General features: G+C 40.6%; 1 protein-coding gene, 1 long non-coding RNA gene and 1 pseudogene across 6 annotated transcripts; 2 read left to right on the top strand and 1 right to left on the bottom strand.

The window, feature by feature from the left end:
• The first annotated feature begins 284 nt into the window (after positions 1–284).
• Positions 285–11,990, top strand: LOC103481055 (protein kinase C and casein kinase substrate in neurons protein 3-like; annotated as a pseudogene). The gene is made up of 10 exons (XR_014085177.1): positions 285–339; positions 4,342–4,400; positions 4,497–4,653; positions 5,898–6,133; positions 6,747–6,902; positions 8,062–8,237; positions 8,316–8,436; positions 9,341–9,408; positions 9,487–9,566; positions 10,981–11,990. The product of XR_014085177.1 is annotated as a protein kinase C and casein kinase substrate in neurons protein 3-like (transcript).
• Positions 11,991–12,627: 637 nt separating this feature from the next.
• Positions 12,628–25,496, top strand: LOC103481150 (circularly permutated Ras protein 1-like). 4 transcript variants are annotated; one of them, XM_081601097.1, is made up of 22 exons: positions 12,628–12,757; positions 12,867–12,960; positions 14,260–14,529; positions 15,111–15,320; positions 16,185–16,394; positions 16,483–16,614; positions 17,168–17,239; positions 17,313–17,386; positions 17,899–18,075; positions 18,212–18,253; positions 18,333–18,422; positions 19,010–19,161; positions 19,239–19,320; positions 20,326–20,456; positions 20,972–21,056; positions 21,479–21,585; positions 21,716–21,825; positions 22,868–22,982; positions 23,457–23,597; positions 25,031–25,124; positions 25,193–25,219; positions 25,293–25,496. In XM_081601097.1, the coding sequence occupies exons 1-22, from the start codon at positions 12,689–12,691 to the stop codon at positions 25,356–25,358; spliced, it is 2,550 nt and encodes an 849-aa protein (XP_081457223.1). In that variant the 5' UTR covers positions 12,628–12,688; the 3' UTR covers positions 25,359–25,496. The 4 variants fall into 4 exon arrangements, with proteins under 4 accessions (XP_081457223.1, XP_081457224.1, XP_081457226.1 ...); XM_081601098.1 differs by having other exon boundaries at positions 16,483–16,608; XM_081601100.1 differs by lacking the exon at positions 16,185–16,394.
• Positions 20,249–22,950, bottom strand: LOC145549202 (uncharacterized). The gene is made up of 3 exons (XR_014085178.1): positions 22,841–22,950; positions 22,235–22,262; positions 20,249–22,122 (listed from the first exon to the last, which is right to left on the bottom strand). It is a non-coding gene; the product is annotated as an uncharacterized LOC145549202 (long non-coding RNA).
• Positions 25,497–26,849: the final 1,353 nt, after the last annotated feature.

Genomic DNA, 26,849 nt, shown 5'->3' on the forward strand with positions numbered 1-26,849 from the left:
TCTAGCAAATGTGTTTTTTTTTCTTTTTTCAAACTCAAAATCATTTTTCCTAGAAAATGTCAGAGAAAGTATGTGCTCTGCGTGGTGTGTAAGTGATTCCCAGCCAAATGAGCGTTTCTTCCCGTTCACCGTCTCTCGCCCGGCTCCGGGTCGGCAGCCGGGGTGTGTGTGACTTTAAGCGGCGCGGTGGCGAGGAGGGGGAGGCAGACATGGAGCAGCTCTTGAACTACAGAAACAAGTGGTCACTTGAGTAATCACTGGTGATTCAGGGAGACATGTAAGTGATGGTTGCTTCCAGGCATGACTGCTCAGCTGTCACTGCTTTTCCCGACTCGGCTTGTGAGTGATTTTCTCTGGAACTGAGAGGTGATGTTGTTTCAACTCGGAGGAAAACTGAAGGATGATTGTTGATGGAAGCAAGATGAGGTGGAAGGTCTTCGATGAGGCGACTGTCAGCCGAACGGCGCCACCGTTGATAGAGAAAAGGAGTAAATCTCAGCCAGAAAACTCTGAAATGTTGAGAATAATCTCATTTTCTAGTGTTAGAAGTTGAACATTTTCAACATTTGAAACTCAGAACATTTTCAAGTTTATTCTAAAACATTTCTGAGTTTAATCTGAAAATTTCAGATTTTTTTTCCTTGCAAATTTCCAACTTTTGGAGCTCAGGAATTTCCAAGTTTTTTCTAAAAAACATAGATTAATCTATAGATTTCAGGTGTTGGCAGAAATCTTCTCCCTTATTTTCGTATCTGCTGGTTTCCACGTCTCAGCGATGCGTCACAGACAGAAATAGGCCTGAACGTCCCCTGCATGTTTCGGCCTGCGTCTCTGTTCCCACTCTTCCACTTTCAGGTTTGGGTTGTGCCGACCTGAGCAGCGGTTCTGTTATGTCTTGAGAGGCGGATCGGTGGCGGCTGCAGACGGCCGGGCCGGGGCCGCCGGGGCCGGAGCCGCCGGGGCCCGGAGCCGCCGGGGCCGGGCCGGGCCTTGTGTTGGTCAGAGCGGACAGAACTGTGACCTTTCCCTGCCGTTTATTTTGGGAAGGCTGGAGGAAGAAATGCTGGAGCAGCTGTTCTGTTCCTGCAGGCCGATCCCGACCCGCTGGATTCCAGCGCCGCCGCCCCCCTCCGCCAGGCGGGGGCTGAGGGGGGGCGGGGGGGGGCTGGGGGTTCCTGTTTTACAGTAAATATGGCTGCCGGATCAAAGCGGTCATGGAAAATCAGCTTTGGACTGACTCACCGGCTGGACCTGCACACAGCTGCAGTTTGGATTCTTCACTGCTGTTCAGTTTCTCAGTTTATTTTTATTGTTTGAGTTTTATGATCTGGCAACAAGAAAACATACATTATGGGAAAAAAAAAGTTGTTTCTGCAGGTTTCAACTCACATTTAAGACTTTTTAACCACTATGAAGGAAATGTAAGATTCCACTAAAAACTAATCAATAGGCTAATTATCTATTGATTGATACGAAACACTGTGATACTGATATTGTGATCCATTTTTCAGCCATATTTACAGAAACGTACAAACTTTATGTAGCCAACAGGCGATAAATTAGCACTTTTATCCATAATTAGGCCTGGACAATAAACCAATAACAATATATGTCTCTATTGAGGCGTGATCAATATCAATAGATAATACATATCATCAAATATTCAATAATTTCACTGAACTCCAAACCAGAATTGCACAGCATTCTGGGAGATGTAGGCAGAGGAAAGACTTTAGCTGATCGAATTTTCTAGAAAAGAAACTTTCTAGAGTGTTAGAAGTTGAACATTTTCGACATTTGAAACTCAGAACATTTTCATGTTTATTCTAAAACATTTAATCTGAAAATTTGATTTTTATTTTTTTTTTTTCAAATTTCCAACTTTTGGAGCTCAGGACCAGCATTTCTTCCTGCCACCTTCCCAGGCCAGGTTGGTGGAATCAACCAACGCTCTCACTGTCTGGTTGCCTAGCAACAACATGCTGTTCCCCCCCCCCCCCCCCCCCAACTGCGGTTGCCTAGCAACGACCTGAGTAACTGGCACAGCAGTTTCCAGTTTAAGCCTCAAAACTGCTAAAAATAATTAAAAAACAAAAAGTTGAGAAAACTGGACAAAGCAGGAATGGTCACTCCACCAGTCTGGAAGTATTTCAGATATTTAAAACAAAAAAACTAATAAATAATTATGGATATCAACTGATATAAAACGCCATGACGCATAGAAATTAAGCTAGCTAGTTAGCTAGTTAGCTAGCACCCTGCAGAATAAAGTCGTAGTAAAGTGAGAATTAAAGTTGTGAATATTTCACCAACTCAAATTTAAGACTCTTTAAGGCATGTTGAATAAAAATTATGACTTGTATGTAATGTCCATTCAGCTGGAGATGAATTTCCACTAAGCTGTGAGACACAAAAAGCTAGCTAGTTAGCAATGTTAGCAGTGAGTTAGTGGTAGCCTCAAACATTTAGCTGTCTGTGTGCGACTCAAACGTTTGCCTGACAGAAAAGCCTAGCGAGAAAAAAATTAAGACAAAATTTAAGATCTGTGATCAACGTATTTAATGTCAACTTCCTTTTTTTAAAAAGTAAGAGATTTGAAGCTGTTCACTTGAGACGAATTGCAGCCACAGAATCCAGTTTGTGTTTTTCTTCTGAATGAACCAGATTACTGGATCTGTTTGTGTTTTAAGGTGAACTGTGTCCATGCTGCCATCTGTACAGCGCCACCTGTTGGCAGTCAGGTGTCCAGTCTGTGTATGTTTAGCTGTTCTTTACTGTGGCCATAAAAGCTGCTCTCATATCCCGTTTTAGCTGTGGGAAGGAAAACGGAGCAGCTTTGATATGAAACGCTGTATTTTATGTCCTGCCTCTCGGCTCTTTGTGTTCCTCTCCTGAGGAATCCTGATCGTTTAAACACGTCGGCTGTGAAAATCTGTGCTGTTATTTCAGCTGTTTGACTGAAACGGTCAGAGAAGAAGAGACTGAATGCATTAAACTGCAACTTCACCTGCAGAGAAAAAATGACTGTTTCCTCACAGTCACAACAAAAACAAGAACAAATATTAAATATGAGGAACTCCAAGTTCATATTGTTGCATTTAAAGTGACGAGGGGAAAATTAAAGTCAATTTTAAAGTGACGGAAAAGTAAATGTAGCGGCTAAAATCCTATATTTTAGGCTACTGGTGGTCGTTGTTGAAAGGCGTTGGTTTTACGTGCGCTCAATTAAGATTCAGGATGCCGATCTTTTCGTTTGACATAAATAAAGTCATTTATTGCCAGTACAAATGTCCATTGTCTCACCGTTTCCATTTAGATACACATAAATTCGACATACATCCAAAATCAACCACACCTGAACAGAATCATGGTTGACCTTAAATAACCTATCCCCCATCAGACACTCAGAACTCAAAATAAATACGCCCCCTGGTGGCGATAAACCCAAGAAAGAATAAATGGCTCCTACAGTAAATCTGATCCCATCTGGACCCGGACGCCTGCAGACGGCTGACACAACGGTCACCACGCTCTCACCGTTCAGGATGAAAGTTTCTGCTCTTCTTTTCTAAAAGAGACTAAAGTTCAACTTTCTGTCTCTAAAAAACCCCCAAAACACTCAAATCAAACCAATTAAATAGTCAATAGTCATTTTGTTTTTTATAGGAAAGAGTTGATATTCATCGTAGATACAAAACATGAGAACAATTTTGCACGTTTGCTATATTAAAAGAAAAACATCTTGTTTTCAAATCCCTTTGGGTTCAAATTTATTTTCACCTATAAGCAGAATTTCTTTCCAAACACTTACTGCATTTAACTCAGTTTAATAAATGAAATTAAAGCTGATTTAGCTGCAGATTTTCAGTAAAAGTCTCTGGATAAACATGTTCTACTGATTATAAACACTTGGTTATAAAAATTATTTTATTATTGTAAGAAAATGATGTTGGTGATAATTTTACCCTGATTAAAAATAAAAGTTTTAACATTTTATTTAAAGGTGTCAGCATAAGACTGACTTAACAACATGGACACTTTATAAATGTTTGTTATGAAGTGACATCCAGTAAATAATGAAACTTTTAATGCAACTTTGCATTAAAAGTTTCATTATTTAGCAAATGAAACTCTGAAGTAATCAAACATTTATAAAGTCTCCTTCATGTTGTCAGTCTGAAACTCGGCTCTTCAAATAAACTTTATCAAACTTTGCATCTGCAGCTCTGACAGACGGGACAAATTTGGATCATTATTGAATTGCAGTTACGGGGCCACAGTCGGCCCCCGGGCCTCGTGTTGGACACCCCCGACATTAACAGAGGTTTACTTTGTTCCTAGAAATGGCGAGCCAACCAAAGGAACCGCTGGAGGATCCCAAGAGGCAGAGCTTCTGGATGGTGACGATTATTCAGCAATATCATTGATCAGTTTCTGATCGGTTCTCAATTCCGACTCGTAAAGCGAATCTCTGCGCTGCTTCCGTTTCCACCCAGCCTGGGAACTACGGGCGCACGGTGCAGAGGACGGACCAGTCCTTCCAGGCCTGTAACGACATCACGGCCTGCTTCCTGGAGCGAGCCACGGTGGAGAAGCTGTACGCGCAGCAGCTGAGCCAGTGGAGCAGCAGGTGGAAGGCCATCATGGATTCCCGTGAGTCAAACGCCTCACGGCTTCTTCCCCAACCTCAGCAGCACTGCTGCAGCAAACGTTTTCATTTGTGCCGGTCATTTTAGAGATATTAGTAAAAAAGTTTCTTCAAAACAAAAGCAGCACAAACAAAAAAATTGCAGCACAAAGTAGCTGAGTAGATTAGGTTGACCTCTGATGACCTCTAGAAACATTTATTTATATTTTCAAAATGACTGCGGGACAAATAGTTAATTCAGCAGACGTCTCTCAAGATGTCGGAGAATATTGCTATTAGGTGAATTATTGATAAACCAAGCAGATAGTTTAGATTTACACAGCTACATTTTTACATTAGCTTCCACTAAATAGATTTGTTGTTGCTCTTTAGCATTAGCTTCAACTAAATATTGTTATTGTTGCTCTTTAGCATTAGCTTCAACCAAATATTGTGTTGTTGCTCTTTAGCATTAGCTTCAACTAAATATTGTTATTGTTGCTCTTTAGCATTAGCTTCAACCAAATATTGTGTTGTTGCTCTTTAGCATTAGCTTCAACTAAATATTGTTATTGTTGCTCTTTAGCATTAGCTTCAACCAAATATTGTGTTGTTGCTCTTTAGCATTAGCTTCAACTAAATATTGTTATTGTTGCTCTTTAGCATTAGCTTCAACCAAATATTGTGTTGTTGCTCTTTAGCATTAGCTTCAACTAAATATTGTTGTTTTTGCTCTTTAGCATTAGCTTCAACTAAATATTGTGTTGTTGCTCTTTAGCATTAGCTTCAACCAAATATTGTGTCGTTGTAGCTCAACATTAGCTTCAACTAAATATTGTGTTGTTGCTCTTTAGCATTAGCTTCAACCAAATATTGTGTCGTTGTAGCTCAACATTAGCTTCAACTAAATATTGTTATTGTTGCTCTTTAGCATTAGCTTCTACTACCTACCTTGTTTTTGTTGCTCTTTAGGTTTAGCAGAATAAAGTTTATGTTTGGTGCTTCCGGTTAGCGCAGCTAGCTTTTTAGCTTGTGTTGCCGACCTCCAGGACGTGGATATGAAGTAGCTTCAGTTGGTTTCGCTGTTAAATGTGGCAGAAACTAAAGGAAATTCAGTTTTTCTCCCCTTTCGTTGTTCTGCTTTAATCCTTTTCTTCAGACTTTCATGAGAGATTTTCCCAGAGGAAATCGGATCCATAAACGGACTCTCCTCTGACCGTGACTCACCTCCAGGAGGCGCTGCTCACTCTCTGCTATGTTTGCTGCGCAGGGCCCGTGTACGGCTCCCTGATGAGGGCCTGGCAGTGCTTCTTCGCCTCCACCGAGCGCCTGGCGGCCCTCCACTCCTCCATCTCGCAGTCGCTGGTCGCAGAGGAAGGAGAGCGGGTGAAGACCTGGCAGAAGGAGACGTTCCCCAAAAAGCTCTTCTGTGGCTTCAAGGAGAGCCACGACAACAAAACCAGTTTCTCACGAGCGCAGAAGCCCTGGTCCAAGAAGCTCACCAAGGTCCAGGGCTTGAAATTGATCAGTTCCTTAACATTTTCCCAAACCCACAGACAACGCTGGAAAAACACTAACTGTTACCAAACTGCTGGTCTACTGGAGTACACATGAAAAAACTAAGTTATAAGTAACTTGTCAACAATAGTTTTGACTAAAATCATCTCAGTGTTGCCAAAATGGAAAAACTGACAGCATCAATTACCTTGAACACATCACACTGCAAAAACACAACATATCACCAAGTAATTTTAGTCTCGATTCTAGTGCAAATATCTTAGTACAGTTGAAATAAAACAAAACAAACTGACAAGTTTCTGACTTTTAACAAATAGAGATTATTTTAGCCATTCTGAGTGACTCAAAACTAGAAAAGTTTGGCCTGATTTAACTTCAGACAGAGAGAAAATATATATTTTATTTATTGTATTTTGAGTTTGATCTTTTATTGTAACTTTTGAGCCTGAAGGTAAAGTAAAATCTTGATTTATAGCCTGAAAATAAACTCTTTCATCAAACAGTTATCACGTTTTCCAGCTTCCTGCTGTCAGAACTGATCCAACGTTCAGCTTTTCCCATCAGAGGCCTGAATGCGGCTCTGTTTGTTGTCGCTGCGCAGCTGGAGAAGGTCCGGCTGGCGTACCACAAGGCGTGCCAGAAGGAGCAGGCGGCGCTGGAGAAGGAGAAGCAGGCGAACGACAACCCGGCACTGAGCGAGGAGAAGAAGCTGAAGATGGCCGAGGCCAAGGAGAGAGCCGCCGAGGAGCGAGAGAGAGTGAGACGTCAACACAACCGGTTTACTTTCAGCGTCCCTGATTGAAAACATGAAGCGTCGCAGCTGCATGCGGCCGCATTTAATCTCCTGGGAAAGCCTGAGCTTGAAGTTTCGGCCTGCGGCGTTTCCCTTTGTTATTGTTCCTGAGCTCAGTGTTGATGGAGACCGGCAGGGGAACGCTGCGAGATTAAATCCATGGCTGCAACGTCTCCTGCTGATCACAAAGGCCTGTTTTCTTCCTGAGGTCAGAGAGACGCATGACAAACTCTGCAGGAAGTGACATCACAGGCCATTACACACGGAAAAAATGATGAACACCAGAAAACACACGTTTAGATTTATGTCAGAAACTTTCTAGAAAAAATTGGAATAAAATAAAAAACTTGAAAAGTTGAAAATTTGCGACTTTTTGAACTAAAAAAATTTCTACGTTTTTTTCTTGAACTTCTGTGACCTCAAAATTTCCGATTTTTTTCCTAGCAATTTTTTGTCTTTTGAAACAAAAAAATTTCTAATATATATATTTTCTTAATTTAAATTTTTACCTTAAAATGTAATATTTACCTCAAAACTTAACATTTCCTTTCAAATGCTTACATTTCCAAATATTATCTACAATTCTTTTTAAGGTTTAATTGGATCTGCTGGCTGTTAGCTGATAGTGAACTGACAAAGTGGGTAATGACAGAAGACCTGGGTCAAAGGTCGCCAGGCTGGGAATCGAACCTGTGACAAACTACGGCCTTTCTGTGTGGGTTGTGCTTAACCCCTGCGCCACCGCAGCACCCCTCTAGAATTATTTTTTAATTATCCTCAAAACTGGAGTATTTTCTATCAATTTTTAATTTTTAAATTCAGAAATTTAAGAATTTTTATTGAAATTTTTCTGAAATTAATCTCAAAATTTCAGTTTTCCCCCCAAAAAATTTAAGTTAAAATGTACTTTGTTTTTTCTAGGTATATTGACCCTGATGCACCGTTCTAGTTTAGCAAATGCTTGATTTCCCCTAAACTAATTTTCCTGGGTTAACTGGTTATGAAGCACTAACTTGGTTTCTGTGGAGGTTTGTTACTGTTACTGAGTTCAGTGTTGCATAGATGATTAAATCCATCGTTAGAAGGTCTGTGGTTGGTTATAAGGGTTTTTTTCTCTGAAAAGGTCAGAGAGCGATATGAGAAAGCTCTAGAGGAAGTGACGTCATACACGCCTCGCTACATGGAGGAGATGGAGGCCATTTTTGAGGAGTCGCAGGAGGAGGAGAGGAAGAGGATCAGCTTCCTGAAGCAGGTCTTCCTCTCCATCCACAGACACCTGGACATCACCAACAACGAGAGGTGAGACGTTTTCCTGTGGGAACGCCTCGTCTGCAGCACGATGAGTCTCCATCTTGTCTTCTTCTTCTTCTTCTTCAGCGTGAAGGCGGTTTACAGCGAGCTGCATCAGACCCTGATGTCCATCGATGAGCAGGACGACCTCAAATGGTGGAGGAGCAACCAGGGACCCGGCATGCCGACCGACTGGCCCAAGATCCAGGTACCGGCCGATGAAAGGAGAGGAGTCCGGTCCGCTTTGACCCGACTCTGGTCCGTTAGCCTATAAAGTCGGTCTGGTTGGTGAGGTGTAAACGCTAACCGACCTCTGACCTCTGGTCCTCCAGACCTCAGTATCGCTTCTGAGGAAGTGAACTCTGGTTCGGTTTGAATGTGAACACCAAATGGACCAGAGACCGCTCCACAAACAGGAAGTGGACTACAGTGCAGGGCATTCTGGGTATATCCAACCAAAGCTAACATGCTAGCCTAGCGCTAGCAGCAGAAATGGCTCCTGGTCTTTAGCCTAAAGAGAAATCCTCCAACCGCAGCACATTGCATTCTGGGTAAATCCAACCAAAGCTAACATGCTAGCCTAGCGCTAGCAGCAGAAATGGCTCCTGGTCTTTAGCCTAAAGAGAAATCCTCCAACCGCTAAAATCCTCCATCTTGTTTCCATCTGGTGAAGAAGGAAGTTGCTCTCAGCGTCTTCGGAGGTTTTTGTGTCATTTCCTTCAGTGGTTCTTGGTGCAGCGCCCCCACAGGCCAGGAGGGGAACAGGTTGGTTTGACTCAGAGCAGCTGGAGGTGGAGCAGATGTTCTGGGTCCAGTAGAACCGGGTCGACTGGACCATCAGGGGGGAAAAGAACATTAAAAACAAAAACCTGAAAACTTTTATTGATTTACTTTTGGATTTTTTTGGTGGGATTGTGATTTTAGCTAAAAACTGGAATCAAGTCCTGTTCATGTTCAGGATTCCAGAGTTAAGAGGTCAAAGGTGAACTTTGGAAATGTTTATTTCAGTTTCAGAGACTTGTGAAGGAGAGCCACTAACCATGGAAGACATGTTTTCATATTTGCGAATGAATTATCTTGCTGAATCTTTTTGCATTCGGTCATTTTTCCAGGAATGGGTCCCGCCTGTGAAAAAGCTGAAGAGGAAACGGAGAAACCAGAAAGGCAAAGAAAGTCGTCCGTAAGTCACCAAAATCCACTTTTCACACGTTTCCCTCAGCGTGGGGTTATTTCTTGATGCCTGTACTTCCGGCTGCAGCGTGATGATTGGCGGCGTGAAGGTCAGAGCGCTGTACGACTACGTGGGAGAGGAGGCGGACGAGCTGTCCTTCAGAGCAGGTGAGAAACGACCACAGGAAGTGATGTCACTCCTGAGTTGAAGTCGACCTTTGAAGCTGAATTAGTGGACAGTGCAGAGCGGCTTGTTTTATGGAAGCATTTTCTGTTTTAATGAAGTTTTATTTACTCACTGGTGTCCAGAAAGTGGAGCCACCTGCAGCCTCTGGACTGATTTCTACAATTTAACTTTTTTTCTAACGATTAATTAGAATAAAATGTATTAGATTTTAAAAAATGCTCATTTTTCATTTAACCATGTAAGTGATTTTTATACAGTATTAAGAATACATAAAAAATTCAAATAGAAAAATGCTACCAGTCATTTTTAATAAGAAACTTAATGTTATTACCTAAAAGTCAGTAAGTGTTCATTTAGTGAATGTTTGTTTGTAGCAAATAAAAGCATGAAAATTTCAGGTGTTTCTGCTGGACATCACTAACAATCTGCTTATTGATTAACTGATTAATAATCAGTAACAGGTGCTCAAGAGATTCTTTTCATCAAATTTGAACTGAGTGAAGCTAAAACTGCCAGTTGAGTCAAATATGAAGGATTTTTAAAATCTTAAATGCAAAATGTTCATATTTTTTAACAGTTTTTGCCCAATTTCTGCAGACTAAAAAGTTTTTATAGTCCAGATAATGATTAATCTCTTACTAAATTAGTTGAATCAATTAACCACAATTAACCTGATTATCCACAGAATCAGCAGGTGTCTGAATTATAAAATGTGTTTTATATACATTTCATTTCTTTCATTCATAATAAATATAAACAGTTCATGTAACTAACAGAAATCGCGACTGAAAGGAGAAAAAGAAGCAGAAATTTATAATCAGACGATTTCAAATCAAGAGCTGTTGCCTTGCAGCAAGAAGGTTCTGGGTTCGATTCCCAGCCCCGGTCTTTCTGCATGGAGTCTCCATGTTCTCCCTGTGCATGGTGGGTTTTCTCCGGTTTCCTCCCACAGTCCAGAAACATGACTGTCAGGTTAACTGGCCTCTCCAAATTGTCCCTAGGTGTGAGTGTGTGTGTGCATGGTTGTGTGTCTCTGTGTTGCCCTGCGACAGACTGGTGACCTGTCCAGGTGACCTGTCCAGGTGACCCCACCTCTCGCCTGGAACGTTGGCTGGAGAGGAACCAGCACCTCCTGACCCCACTGAGGGAAAAAGGGTGCAAGAAAATGGATGGATGGATTTCAAATCAGCAAAAACAAAACATCAGCTCAAATCTGAATATAATGAAGTGACACTCAAATTTATTCTAATCGCAGAAAGAAATTCAGAAAGTTTTATCTCACCGTTTATTCCATAAACTCAAACGCGTCGTCGCCGGTCTGAATTAAACGTTTTAAAAATCTCGTGTTTTCTCTGTTTGGAGGAGCTTTGAAACATTCCTGCTGCTGTTCTGCAGGTGAGACGTTCCTGAAGGTGGAGGAGGAGGACGACCAGGGCTGGTGTCGGGGGGTGCTGAGCGGCGGGAGGGAGGGGTTCTACCCCGCTAACTACGTCGAAGTCGCCGAGTGACGACGTTTTTACCCACAAAATGTTTGTTTTCTTAATGCCTCTGAAAGCGACACATTATTAATATTTCTGATGGAAGATGTTCATGTCCACAACCAGCTGATTCTGACTTTTAAAACCTTCAAATTCTAACTTATTATGCAGGTTAAAGGGGCAGTAGTATATTTTTTACTTTCCATCATGTTTTAATGTTTTTCCCTCATCAAAAACAATCCTGGAGTGTTGCTTTGGTGTTTGAGAAATCATTTAATCTCCATGGCAACCATTCAACTGATAAAATGCCTGTGTGGACCTAGCCCCGCCTCCAAGGCGCAGCTCCTCCCCCACTCAGCTCCTTCAGACTAGCCAGCAGCAATTAGCAAACACTTGGTGGAACTGCGACGTTGGTAAAAACGTTACAAGGGAGCCATGTTGGGATGACTTTCTGGAGGCGGAGCTTCAGAAAGAGCAGGAGTTTTTAAAGAGACAGAGGCCCAATTTCAAGGCGTTAAATCAGGAAGTCAAATTTCTTTGAAGTCACATTTTATATATGTAACATTTTTTAACAACTGAAAGTAACACAATGTATTAATTGTGCTCTAAGGTGGCCTCTGTTTGCCTGGGAAACACATAGTACTGTCCCTTTAATTTAAATTTGGAGTGATGTTTGGTCTGGATGTGTTTCCGTATGAATCTGTTTCTGCATGTTTGTAAAGAAAAATATTTATTTTCTTCCACCATAAATGAGTTATTATATCTCACTGCTGACTGTTTACAACATTCTGCATGCAATGTGAATGTTTACCTTCTGGGAACACAAATGACATATTTAATGAGTTACATTTCACAATAAAAGCATCCTTTTGCTTGATGGTATGTGGCTTTTAATGAGAATCTGTAAAATAAAGTTAAACAAAAACATTGAGCATCATTTTTTTGTCAGTGTTTCATGTTGGGATTAACAGATTCAAAGGTTTTTTCTGTCGACCAGATTTTATTTTTTACCATTTTTCAACATTTTTTATTATAAACACTAATCTATTTGTCAATCATAAAATTTAAGTACAAATATTATTTGAAGTCCTTCATTTTTCTGCCTGGCTGCCAGTCAAATTAATCAGCTGCTTTATTCTTCAGGTGTAGCGAGAAAGAAATGGAAAAGTTTCCACTAAGTTTGTTTGGCTGACTAAACGAAACGAGCAGCAGGTCGGAAACTGCTGCAGAAAACGCAAAGAGACACAAATATCCACTAAAATCAGAAGACATGAGGCAGCATTTACGATGAATGGGTGTAATAATGAAGAGGGAATAAAAGTAAAACAAGACATTATTATATTTACATTGTAGATAAAAAAGCAGGAGTCCATTTTTTGCCATAAACAGAAATAACTTCCCAAGAAAAAACTCGCAAATTTTCACGTCTCAGAACTTTTCTAGGAAAAACATGGAAAGTTTCACAAGTTTTCTAGGAAATGTAAAACATTTGAATCTCCGTTTATCCGCTGAATCTTTGACTCTTTTGTTTTGTGTCGAGTCCTGAAGGCTTAACTCGGTTCGTTCCCGTCCAGTTTCAGGTTGAGATAAAGATCCGAGTCGTTTAGAGAAACCTGTTGGACAAGATGTCTGAGCAGCAGACAGACTTCCTGCTGCTGGTTCCCTGTTCAGATCGACCCAAAGCCTCTGGCTCTGTGAGTATTTGCTTTTCACAGCTTCCAGGTTCTGCATGGAGCGGTTCTGGTCGGGGTTTCGGCTCCGAATCGGGATGGTTCTGACTTGTTCTGTGTGTTTGTGTGAAAGCCGATGGAGTTCGCCTGCGGGTTTGTTTACGTGCCGCCGTCGCTGAGCCGGAGGGAAGTCCAACAATCCGGCGGCAACGCAGCCAAACGCTCAGGTAGCTCAGCTCTGCTCTCATCACTCACAGCTACACAACCCGTGACCTTTAACCTCACCTGAACCTGTAGAGAACAAAGCCTGGAGGGGTTTTACTGGAGGGAAACTAAACTTGGCGTTTCTGGATTTTCCTTGAGCTTCTCGAAACTGGTTGGTAAGAAAGAGATGAGTAACAAACAGCTACAGTCAGGTGCCTGCTGAGTCACCAGGTCAAAGGTCATCCAAACACTGAGCATCTAGTATTTATAACCGTTTATTAGGGCCATTTTAAATGGAAAAACATTTGTAAGTTTATGTCAAAAACGCTGACATTTTGAGATTAATCTCAAAAAGTTTCTAGAAAAAACTAGAAAATTATCTGAGCTGAAAAGATTTGTATATTAGGAAAAAATAATCAGAAATTTTTAGATGAATCTTTAGGTTTTCTGACCTCAAAACATCTGTAAATGTCCAAGAAAGGAATAAGAGATTTTCAGATTAATCTCTGAACATTTCTAGAACAAACGTCTCTATTCCTGAGCTTCAAGTTTAAAAAAAAAATTATTTTAAAACTCTGGATATTTCTAAAAGTCAACATTTTTTCACTTTACAAGCTCAGAAAATTTCCACGTTTTTTTCTATAAAATATTTGATTTCTGAGATTCTTTGACAGAAATTCATTCCTTTTTGTTTCCATCTACAACGGGCCTAATGCGTCGATGTGAGCATTTTATTTATAAGGATTTGTTTCCGTTTCTTTGTTATGTGTGGGGTTGTGTGAAGTAGTGGCAGGTAGTCAGTATGTTCCAGAGTGGAGGTGGGTTTGATCATCTGGTTGATTTTAGTGTAAATATCTGCGTGTTTATAGTCCGGTAGGATGTAAATAAGTGGATTTAACTTGTTTTTTTATGTGGTTATTCTAAGCCCTTGATTTAATTAAGTTAACAACCTTTTCTAATATGTAAAATGTTGCTAGAAGTGAAATAATCTCCCAGTGGAGCAAATACTTTTTTAAAATAAGAAATTACTGACGTAAAACCAACTCTTACTTCTTGCTGAAAAGTTACTTTAAGTTGGTTTTGTCTTATTTCAAGTGTACTAAAATATTTGCACTAGAAATGACCAAAAATACTTGGTAAGATTTTGTGTTTTTGCAGATGTTGCCTGTGCGTCAGATTTACAGCTGTACTGGAAAAAAGCAGATTTAACGGTTCTGGGTCGTCTTTTTAGGTTTTGGGGGTTTTAGAAAATGGAAGTTTGTTCTCCTTTTAGTTTCTGTTGTAAAAAAACAATGGGAATATTTTAAATGTTTCTTTTCCAGCACTCCTTCCTCCGGTTAAAGCCCTTCGTCCTCGTCCTCGTACTCCTCCTCCTCCGCCCCCCACCCAGCCTGCCGACCCTAAGGTCAAAGCGCCGCTGTCTGCTAAAGCTTCGTCTCAGAAAACCTCTGGACAGCAGGAGAGAAACCAGGAAGTCGGATCCTCCAAACCCGTTTCTCTCTTCTTCAACCATCCAGAACTTCAGCGAAGACCAGAGGCGGATTCTCCTCCCGCAGGATCGGCTTCTCCAGCGGCGCCTTCCAGAAAGATCGGTACGGACGTCATCGTATCCATTTACGAAGCTACGTGTGCTAAACGTTTTCAAAGCTAGCAGAAACTCTGGAGCGCTAAACAAACAGCTTCCAGATTGGTGAATTAGTGAAAGTGTTTCCACCACTGCTAATCTGAGCATAACTGTGTTTAAAACCCTGTTGAGCCGGATTTTTGAGCGTCTGCCTTTATAAATCTTCCTTATTTTAATTGTAAGTAGTTCTTTAAATATCCTGTGAGATGATATACTTACCCATGTATCCATAACAACCGGAACTTTCAATATCCAGCAAGTTATTTTCGCAATATACAGTATATTAAACGAGTGACCCCCCGATTAATTACGCTCTCTGCAGCTGCGAAGTTTCCGTATTAACCCGATACTTGCTGGAAATGCAACGTCTCCCCTTTCAGAAACCGTTGGAATTTTTCAGATAGCGCTACGTGTGGCGGAATTACGATACTGCAAATTTAGAGGTGTCGGCGCCGACATGTCCAGTCTAGAAGGGTTAAAACATGGATTAAATCTATATTTTTGCCCTGAATTATTCCTGTAAAGCTCTTCCTGTGTTTTTTCGCACAGCCCTGCTGCCGCCATTTATCAAACCTGATTCCTACAAACAACCCGAACCGCCTCAAACCTCCAGCAATCAGTCGCTTTGGTACGTCAACACCAAACATGAATCCGGTCCAAGCATGGAGACGACGGAGGGCCTTTACTCCTACACATTACCGGAAGGCCGAGGCGCAGAGGCGCAGCTTCCTCCCGATAGAGGAGCCGCGCTTGGATCCGGTAAGAAACGTTTGAAAATCTGCATTTTTGCACTTTTAATGTAAAAAAAAGTGCAAACAAACTGATCCTTATGGGTTCCAAACATTAGCTGCACCACAGAAATTTGAATATAAATGACTCACTAGTTGAAAGACTAACAGTCGATAACAGAAACTTCAACACAAATGTTGAACTTTATGCAACTGAAAGTTTAGAAACAGCCAGGAAAATTAGCGCTTCAGAATTTATCTGGAAAATGTCATTTAAAGGAAGTAAAGTGCGCTAACTGTTTTCAAATGCTAAGTGAAAAGCTAGCTCCACTATAACACTTTATCATTCATCCGTGAAACTTTCAGGAGAATCTAAGTGCGCCAAGAATTTTGAAAGTTGGCAGAAACTCTGAAGCACTAAATGAAAAATTTGTTCCGCTATTAACATTTACGCACTGTAAAAATGTATCTGGGAACGTTATTTCAGGGGAAGCCAAGTCCAGGAAACATTTCACAGTTAAGAGGAACACTGAAACCAAACAACAGTTAGCCTTGCTATTGGTGCTAAAGAAATGATTTCAGGAGGAACTAAGAGCATTAAAAAATGTTTATGTTAGCAGAAATACTGAAGCACTAAACTAAAAATGTTCTCTATTATTAGGACTTTTGGATTTTATCTGTAAAAATTAATTTAGATGAAGCTACGTGTGCTAAACGTTTTCAAAGCTAGCAGAAACTCTGGAGCGCTAAACAAACAGCTTCCAGATTGGTGAATTAGTGAAAGTGTTTCCACCACTGCTAATCTGAGCATAACTGTGTTTAATGTAACATGGATTAAATCTATATTTTGTCCTGAATTATTCCTGTAAAGCTCTTCCTTTGTTTTTTCGCACAGCCCTGCTGCCGCCATTTATCAATCCTGATTCCTACAAACAACCCGAACCGCCTCAAACCTCCAGCAATCAGTCGCTTTGGTACGTCAACACCAAACATGAATCCGGTCCAAACATGGAGACGACGGAGGGCCTTTACTCCTACACATTACCGGAAGGCCGAGGCGCAGAGGCGCAGCTTCCTCCTGATAGAGCCGCCGCGCTTGGATCCGGTAAGAAACGTTTGAAAATCTGCATTTTTGCACTTTTAATGTAAAAAAAACAAACTGCAAACTGATACTTATGGGTTCCAAACATTAGCTCCACCGCTTCCTCCAAGACCTTCATTTATGCCTCCAAGCCCAGAGTACATGATGGTTTTATCCTCACCTGCCGCTCCGCCTCAGACGCCGCCGCCTCCCTCATCCAAACCTCCGCCGCCTGCAGGTAAAGGTATGAAAACGTCCAGCCTGGACGGTCCAGGTGTTAAAGGACAGGAGGTGCAGATTCCCATGCGTGTTTTTTACTGATGGGAATTTCGACTCTTTCAGACAGCCGGTGTTTTGTCAGATCGGCACGCGCAATCAGAATAGCACACATGCAGTGAATACGCATGCGTGCGCATGCGCATTAAGAGTTCCGCGATATTTGGAGGAGCTACGCGACAAAGTTTGACAAAAAATAAGTCAGTACACCGTTTTTAATGATATCTAGATGGATATACGTGCATTGTCGTGGTTTCAACGTGTATTTAAAGCAGGGTTAGCTTTAGCTGCAGTCAAATACAATAAACGTCCCGTATTGATGCCTGACTAGCTAACCGCTAAGTCAGGATGTCTTACGGCTGTTAATAACAAAGTTTGTGACGATCCACGTCATGAAAATGTTGCTGATTAAAGCACGTGCTAATGACAGATCTGACAATGCTGATCTGCTCCCGTCGTTCACTTCGAAGAACGTTCTCGAACCGACCCTTCACTAATGTTTTTCCTGTCTTCTGGAACAGATAAGGGCCCTCTGCCTGGAAATCCCAACATTGTTCTCATCAGTTTAGGGAAGTTGCTGTCAGAGGAAAGAGGTTGGTCAGTTTTATCAGCGTTTCTCATCTGGGCTGGTTTTTTTTCTCTGATGATGTTCCCTGTTTTTCCCAGAGGTTCCCAGTCCTGGGAATCCCATAATGTGCTCAGAGTGTGGGTCGGTTCTGGACAGCCAGGCCAAAAACCAGGTATCCACATCAAATAACCTACAAATTAACCTTTTGCAGATAAACTCCGTAAATTGGTTAAGGATGTTATTTATATCTTTCTGTGCAAATTGTGACACATTTTCTCTGCAATATTTTTGACTAAAATCATTTCAATGCTGCCAAAATGCAAAAGCTAACTCCATAAATGACCTTGAACACTCCACACTGCAAAAACACAAAATCTTACCAAGTCTTTTTGGTAGTTTCAAATGCAAATATATTGAAATAAGACAATAAAACTAACTTACAGGTAATTTCTCAGCCAGATATATCAGCTTGTTGTTAGTAAATAACTTCGTAATGTGTAGAAGAATGTGTTCCATCAATTGGTTCATCTAAAACAAGCTGCTGGGTCTGGAGGAAAAGTTTCTAAGATATTTGCAGCAGAATCTAGACCAAAATATTTGGTAATATTTGCAGTGTGGCCTATAAATACATGGAGACAGTATTTGTGGAATCAGATTGAATGGACCTTCCTGTTTTCCCTGCAGGTTAATGTGTGCTACTTTTGTCAGCGTGAGGATTTAACTAGACCGCCCAGAGGTCCTGTAAGTGTGCAGAAAGATGATTTGTTTCTGCTGACCCCTGGAGATCAGCCACAGTCCACCGCCGACTCGCTGCTGCTGTTCTGCATCGACGCGTCCGGCTCCATGAGCATCACCTCCACGGTGGGAAACCCGGAGCGCCGCGTCGCTCTCTGCCGCTTCGCTCTCTGCCGCTTCGCTTCGCTCTCTGCCGCTTCACTCTCTGCCACTTCGCTCTCTGCCGCTTTCAGAAATAAACAGCGTCTCTGCTTTATTTAAGGTGTCGGAACCGGGCCAGAACATCCACAGAACCAGACTCGAGGTGAGTTGTCTTCTAGTTTCCGACAACAACAAAAAAATCCAGAAAAGTTACAAACTGGTTTCATTGTGAATTTCTGCAGTTTGTCCAAGAAGCTGTGCTGCAGTGTGTTCGGGAGCTGAGCGACCGGCGGCCCGAGGTCCGAGTTGGACTCATCACTTTCAACTTCCAGGTACTTTTATCTTAATAGTGTGGATGGATGAATCACATATTATGACTGACAACATTTACTTTACTCAGTGCCAGTTGTACATTTATAGTCAAAAATTAACAAAAAAAATGTGATGTTTTTTTAGAGTTCATTTTGCAAAGTTACATGTTTAACATCTTATTCATACATTTATAAATGTGACACGTTCAAGCGAAATATTTAGTTTAGAGCTATATATTTAGTTGTAAAATATTAATTAGAAGGCTAAATATTTAGCAACAAACAATTTATTAAATTAGCCAACTAAATATTTGGCTAATTAGTATTAATTAGATAAATATAATTGTTAATTGGGATACAAACTATATATTTAATTAGGAAGCTGAATATTTACTATCTCACTTTTTAATTAGCCAGTTAAATATTTATTAGTTAGTAAACTAAATAATTAGTTTCGAGCTAACACATTAGCATGGAGCTTAATACCTGGCTAGCTAACTGTCTTTTTATGTTGCTAAAGGCTAAATAAGTCGGATTGTTTTGCTGGTTTTGTCTGTGTGACTTTAAATCGACGCCCCGTGTTGTTCGTCTCCCTTCGGTCTCTTCAGGTCACCGTGTACGAATGCAGCAGCTTCCAGCTGCATCATCTCAGCGGCGCCGAGCTGAACGACCAGCACTTCCTGATGGGCGCTGCGGCCGCTCTGCCCGTGCCGCTTCCACTGTCACAGACCAAAGATTACTTAGAGAGACACATTTCAGGGTGAGCACCAGCTGCAGGGTCGTTTACAGCAGGCGGGCATCCATGTTTATGTCTTTTGGTTTTTATTCTGTCTTTAGATTATCAGCAAATGGAGAAACGGCTCTGGGTCCAGCTGCTCTGGTCGCTGTTTCAATGGCCTCCAGGCTGCCGGGGTCAAAGGTGAGGCGGGTCACTTCCTGTTTAAGTCATTTACCTGACAACTGTTTCTGTTTGCTAAATACCAGAATGATTCCAACTTTCTTCATATTCAGACGTTAATGAATTTGCCTTTTAAACGGCGTGACTTGGTTTCGTTCACCGGTTCCTCACAGTTTGCTGATATTTTGGTTTCAACGGGTCGGGTTTGCAGTCTGAGCTCAGATTTAGTTTCAAAGCGAAACATGGACGCTGTGTCCTTAAGCCACTTTGGCTTTATGTTATGTTGGACAAATTCAGGAACCAATTTGTGTCCAAACTTGAATTTCCTGGCTGGTTTTTGAGATTTTCGCTTGATGTTCATTTCTGATGATGTAATCTATGTTGTGAAGCGCACCAGTCCCTCCTGCTGTAAAACCGCAGACAAAACAAAATGATTTTCTGGCCTCTAATTCCATTAACAGACACCATAAACCAGTAAAAAAACAAACTTTTCACACCAGGAAATAAAATCTAAATGGTAAAAGTTGTTTTTTCCTCCAATTAAAAATGCATAAATCAATAATATTGTGATTTTATTTCTGCTTTACCTCCACAAAAATAAATTAAATAATGAATATTTTTAATTAAACGAAACATTAGTATGACATCTATCTTAATGTTTACAGTAAATAATTATTTTTGATCTCACTTGTGTTTAAAATGTTTTTAGTTCATTTCCAGCAACAGAAATAAATGAGATTTTCTGTCTAAAGCTGTTGCTGTGTTCAGCTAAATGTAATGAATGAGTGCATTTCTGAGTAGAAAGGTTGTTTTTGTTTTTGTTTATGGCATGACTTTCTATAAAATAATAAAATAAAAACATTAAAAAAGGAGACATTATTTGTGTTTTTTACATATGAAGCTCGTCTCCCTGGAATCTCATCTCAATGTCTCAAAACAGAAACAAATATTGTCAGATTTATCTCAGTGCTGTTTATTTTTCTCTAAGTATAAAATATTGATTTGTTATTCCTGCTGATCTTGAAGGTGATTATCTGTACAGATGGAAAAGCCAACGCAAAACTAGGGAATCTGGAAGACGAGGACAACGACGCTCGCGCTCTGCTGTCATCCACCATCTTCTACCAGAACCTGGGGGAGTTCGCCGCCGCCCAGGGGTCGGTGACGCTGCCTGAGAAATCAATATCTAATAATGATCTCTTAACGCAAATCAAGACAATCATTCACTGGAGGAACATGCAACCAGGCAGGATTCAAACCCAGGACCAAATTTGACCCGTCCACCACACCTGCAGCTGAAGTTGAATTTTCTAATGCACAGATTAATTACTAGTTTAATTAGTTTTTCTTTTACAATTTCAAAAACCAAAAGTCCAAAATCAATGTAATTATAGTGACAGGATAATGTAAAGTAGACATTTTGAGCTTTTCACCATATTAGATTGGTATGTTCCAGTTTAAATCCTGCCACATCTGCCTGCTATCTGTCTGAAGGCTCGATTTTACAAGTAGCTTTAAGTAAACTCCAGTCATTTACGTTTGATATGGTAGAAAAAGACATTTTGTCCCCTGGTTTCCTCAGAAACAGCCAGTAGGCATGGACCTGGTGTCTCATGGCCGGTTGGTACCAGTGACACCTGCAGTGGCTGATGGATTATCGTTGCTCCCTCAGGGTCACCGTGTCCGTGCTGTCCATAGAAGGAACGGACTGCCGGCTGGATGAACTGGGAAGACTGGCGGATCGAACTGGAGGGAAAGTAAGAAACTGTGTGACCTCATTGACAGTATGTTAGCTAGCCTTAGCGTTTTAGCAAATTTTATCTTACACGTCGCTGTTTCCATGAAGTATGTTGTTGGACGGCTACATGCTAGTAGAGATAAACCAAACGCTAATCATGGCATTCTAGGTATAATCAGCATTTTAGCTTGTTGAATAAGTCGGTGATGCTCTGCATGCTGTTGATAGCATTGTAGCTAGGTTAGCTTACATTGTGCCGTTTACATTACTGGTGCTCAACATGCTGCTGTCCGACAGCATTATAGCTAATTATGGACTAGCTAATTCACAAATTCCAACAAATTCAGACAATGAAGCTTAAATAGTTTCACTGAAACTATTTAGGTTTTCACGTTGAAGGCTGAGAGCCTGACTCATTGTGTCCGTTTGTCTCGTCTCCAGGTGGTAATAGCCAGTCCCAACCAGCTGCACTCAGAGTTTGAAGAGATCATTGAAAACAGGACCGTAGCTACACACTGCGCCGTAACGCTCCTGGTGCCCAAATCTCTGTAAGAGCTGTAATAACCACAGAGCACACAACATGATTCATGGATCCCTGTCATCGGAAAAGATTTCAAAACCTTCAAATTGCAGTAATAATAAAGCCCACGGCACTGACTCATGTTCTGTTTGCTGCAGGCGGCTGAAAGGAGAGAGGGAGGTGGGACACAAAGGGACCAGAGAGGTGGGGAATGTGAACACTGACACTGAGGTCACCATGCAGTTTGGAGCTCATGAACACACAGAGGGTGAGAAAAAAAAAGCTTTCATTCACTTTGAGCTGCAGCTGAAGCTGAACTGCGAACGCGTAGAGGCGTGAGCTGCCAGAAGACTTCAAGATGTGGAACATTTCTGTTGTTGCCAGCAAAATAACACTTTAATTCTCACGTTGAAACCCGTGGCAACAGCGCTGAGAGGCGACAGACGAGGTTCGTTCATGTAGAGGAGGCAGCAGCTTCCAAAGGAGAAGTAAGAAAGTGGACCCTGTGATTAATGCCACTCGGCTGCAGAGGAGGTGTTTCATCTGTCCATCTGACTCTGCTGCCCTAGAACGAGGTCAAAGTTCAGGCAAAAACTGCAGGGAATCAGTCAAATGTCAGACAGGATGAAGCGCAGTTTATGGAAAGGTTAGTTTAATTTCACTGGTTACTGAGTTACCTGCCTGACGACACGAAGGTATGGAGGCCTAAAGAGGACATAAATAAATAAATACATCATGAATTAAATGTACCATGAAAGAAATGTTAAATGTTTGGAATAATAAATTTAGAAAACAATTTAGTAAATATTTCATTAAACTGTTAAAATGCAAATTAGTTAAATGTTTATTTTATTATTTCCTGGTTTCTGCACCGTCACAACAAAATCAATTTAACTGTGGGCGGGGCTAGCAGGGGAGCGGACTGTGGGCGGGGCTAACAGGGGGCGGGGCTAGCAGAGGAGAGGGCTGTGGGCGGGGCTAGCAGGGGAGCGGGTTGTGGGCGGGGCTAGCAGGGGAGCGGGCTGTGGGCGGGGCTAGCAAGGGAGCGGGTTGTGGGCGGGGCTAGTAGGGGAGCGGGTTGTGGGCGGGGCTAGCAGGGGAGCGGGTTGTGGGCGGGGCTAGTAGGGGAGTGGCCTGTGGGCGGGCCTAGCAGAGGGGCGGGGCTAGCAGGGGAGCGGGCTGTGGGCGGGGCTACCCCTGATCTGCTGAACCCCAGGAGATCAGATTAATAACAATAATTATTATTAATTATTGGTTCAGCCGTATTCTTTGAAAATTCTAACCTGTTTGTGCTCCTGTTGGTGCTGCAGTGGCGTCTCCGGCTTCTGGCGGCCATGTCGCCGTGCAGCTGCAGGTCCGGTACCGGAGGAACGGTCGGGCTCTGCTCCGGGTGTTCACTGCAGAGAGAGAGGTGACCGACGACAGGTGAGCGTCGATACGACGGACTGCTGGCGACACGCTGAGAAAATGTTTTTTAAAAAGAGACATTTTGAGAATGCTGACATAAAATTACAACTTTATTCTGAAAATATTACTTTATTCTCGTAGTTCAACGACTTTATTGAAATATTATTTGAAGTTTATTCTCATATAATTACAACATTTTTCTTGTAATTCCATCTTTAATTGTTTTCCCTTTACTCTGTCGTTATTCTGCCTTCATTCTGAAAATCGAGCTGCGGTTTGTTGCATGTGGAGCTGCGCTCTGTTGCTAGGAAACGGGCGCTTCCTGCTCGGCTCCGGAGCGATTCTCCATTCATGCTAACGTTGAGCTGCGGCGTGAATGAAGCGCTCAGCCGGAGCTGAAGGTCAACGCTCCGCCGTCAGAAGCAAAGAGGCTGGAGTGTGTTTGCTGTGAAACGCTGTGATCCTCCTCTTCCTCCTCCTCGTCTTCCTCAGCTCGGCGGCCCTGTCCTCCCTCTCCCTCGCCATCGTTCAGCTCAACTCGCTGCAGGCCAGCGCCGCTCTGGCCGTCAGAGGCCGCTTCCTGGACGCCAGGAAGGAGGGAGCAGAGCAGCAGCGGCTCATCGAGCGAGCCATGTGAGTAGCAGCGACGCGCCGTGATGGCGCCCGGCGCCCACTTCACGGGGCCGGTAGTTACATTTACATGAGGAAGAAATGTGTTTTTATTACGCTGTTCTTTATGTTTTATCCTGAAGTATCTCTACTCAGACTCAGACTCACAGCTGCAGATTCTGTTAAAGTTTCACAAGTTTTATTTTGAAAGAAACTGAAAAAATTTCTTTTGCCTGATTTTGTTACTTTTTGTTACTTAAATGATTTACTGTCATTTTGGTCTTTAAAATACCAACATTTCTACTTAACCCTCCTGTTATGTTCGTTTCTGAGGTACAGCAATAATGTTCGTGGGTCAATTTGACCCGGGGAGAGTTTTATCATGCTATAGTGTCAGGAACCAAAAAATTCCTCCAAAACATTTTTTTATCTGATTATTAACTCTAATACTAAACATCTCAATCAAAATTTGTGCAATTATGTTTTTTATTTCTCAGAAATTAAGGATTAATGACGACAACTTACTCAATTATTCATTTGGACATAAAAAATGGGATTTACATTTTTTATGTCCACTGAAAAAAACCTAGACACAAAAAAACTATAATTTCCTGGAAAGTGATCTTTGGTAAATTGTTTTATATTACATTTCTTTTTTTTTTTCAAAGGGTGACCTTTATAATTGAATTTGAGACACACATACTGTTCCGGGTCAAATTGACCCGGAACAGTATTGATGTGACAAATAGACGCAGGGGGGGCTGCAAATGTGTAAAATGAATAAATGTTCAATTTATATGTAGAGTTCACCTATTAAGACAAATAGAAAAAGTTTCATGCAATAAAAATACTTGCAACTATTTTTAAAATATTTTTATACTTTGAAACGGGTCAATTTGACCCGCAACATAACAGGAGGGTTAAGTTTATACTTTGGTCTGTCTGATTATGTAATTTTTAAATATTAAATGATTGATAATTTACATTTACCAAATACTTTTTTATTCGAGTCGTTTCTTGGTCGGCTACTTTTTAGATTAGAATAGACCTGATTGATTCCCAGGGGAAAATTGCTTATTAATTGACACGTATAAGTGATAACATTTATAGTATATATATATTTATATATATATAATTCACCATCAAATTCAAATATTATTTAATTTATTAATTTATTTATTTTAATTTATTTTAATTTATTAATTTATTAAAATTTAATTTTTAATTATTAAATTTTTTTAATTATTTAATTATTAATTTAATAATTAAATAATTAAAAAAATTTAATTTATTAAAATTTATTTAATTTATTTTAATTTATTTTCTTAATGGGATTTTTATTCATATTTTTAACTATTCTATTTATATATACATAAATGACTAAATAAATTGAATAACATAATTTTGCTGAGGCCTGAGTGGGTTTCTGTTGCAGTGGTTCTGTTAAATGCTTTCAGGGAGCAGAACCAGAGAGCAGAGGACCAGCAGATGTACCAGGACTGGGTCAGAACCATGGAGCCCATAAACTGCAACATTCACACTCTAACCAGGGTGAGTTCTTTCACGTGGTAAAAATCACAAACGGAAAACGTTTTTGAATCTTTTCCTGTGTTTTTCAGAGGAGCGCTCTTCTGTCCTACTCTGAGGTAACTCGTTGTTCTTTCGGATTTCGCTGAATGTCGGTTCTGTTTCTGTCTGACCCGAATTTTCCTCCTGCAGCCTCTGACTGACGCTGGTGCAGCTCTGCTCATCACCATGAAGCACAGCAACAGGAAGTCCATGTAGCCGCCGCCAAACGTCACACAAAGGCTCCGAGTCGCTCTCTATAATTACATGATACATAATATAATCATATGTATAATTATATTGCCACAGGAAATCTCTGCTTTTAATTCGTTTTGTATTAAAATATAAAACTGTTCATTTCTGAGGTGTTTTAAATGTTTTTGCAACTGAAACCTCAAGTTCATATGTTAAGTGATTAAATTCATAAACTAATATAATTAATATCATCCAAGTTTCTTCAAAGAGTCAAAGATGGTGATTTTGTGGGGAAGAATCTCCAGTAGCAGTCAGACTTGCAACAAATCAGAAAAGACCTCTGACTGAAGACTTGCTCTATGATAGACTAACAACCTTCATTTGTTATAAAGATACTATTGATTTAAATTGGGCCTCTGTCTCTTTAAGAAGCTCCTGCTCTTCCTGAAGCTCCGCCTCCAGGAAGTCGTCCCAACATGGCTCCTCTATTAACCCTTTAACGTTTTACCAGCGTCGCTCTGAGCAGCGGCTCCTATAATGAGCTGGTTGCTAATTGCTACTGGCTAGTCTGAAGGAGCTGAGAGGGGGGGGAGAAGGCGGGCTACGTCCACCCAGGCATTGTAACAGCTAAATGGTTGCCATGGAGATAAAAGTGTTTGTTAAACATACCTTTATTGACGAGGGAATAAAATCATAACATGATGGAAAGATTAAAATAGCTCATTTTAAATTATGCTGCCCCTTTAAGATGCTAAGCTAACTTATTGGTTGCACTTCATAACTAAATGTTTCATTTTATGGGAACATATATTTTCTTAATGGGATTTTTATTCATATTTTTAACTATTCTATTTATTTATGTTGAATAAAATGTCTCCATAGGAGGTAAAATTCAACCGAAGAAATGAACAAAAGACCAAATCACAGCTAACAAACATGCTAAAAACTCAAAATATTTATTTTTTATTTTAAAAAAGAAATATTTTTTAAAATATTTATTTTTAAATATTTTAAAAAATATTTGTAAAATATTTTAAAAATAAATATTTTAAAAATATTTATTTTTAAAATATTTTTTAAAATAAAAAATATTTTATTTTAAAAAATAAAATATTTTTTAAATATTTTATTTAAAAAATATTTAAATGACTTATTCATGACTTGTTCATGAATAAGTCATGAACAAGGAATTCAGAATACTTATTTTTGTACTGCAATAATTGTAAGAAGCTTGAAAAGGAGCTGAAAGAAGGAAAAACCGTTTGAACTTCTACCCCATAAACAGGTCAAATGTTAGATGTTTTCGCACGAAAGGAAACTAAAACCAGCTCATTTATAAAACATCTGGATTGTCTGCATTTATTTTCTAAAGTTTGTTCTTTTCCAAAACGGCAACATGATTAACTTGGAACACGTGAAATAAGATTAAGCGTCTCCTGATTGTGTCCGAGGGGCCAAAGCGTAAATATTCATGGATTTATGTGGAGCCGCCATCATTTAAACCGACCCGTAACT

Source organism: Poecilia reticulata, chromosome 19 (assembly GCF_904066995.2).
Source record: "Poecilia reticulata chromosome 19, P_reticulata-male-v2, whole genome shotgun sequence".
Classification (NCBI taxonomy): domain Eukaryota; kingdom Metazoa; phylum Chordata; class Actinopteri; order Cyprinodontiformes; family Poeciliidae; genus Poecilia; species Poecilia reticulata.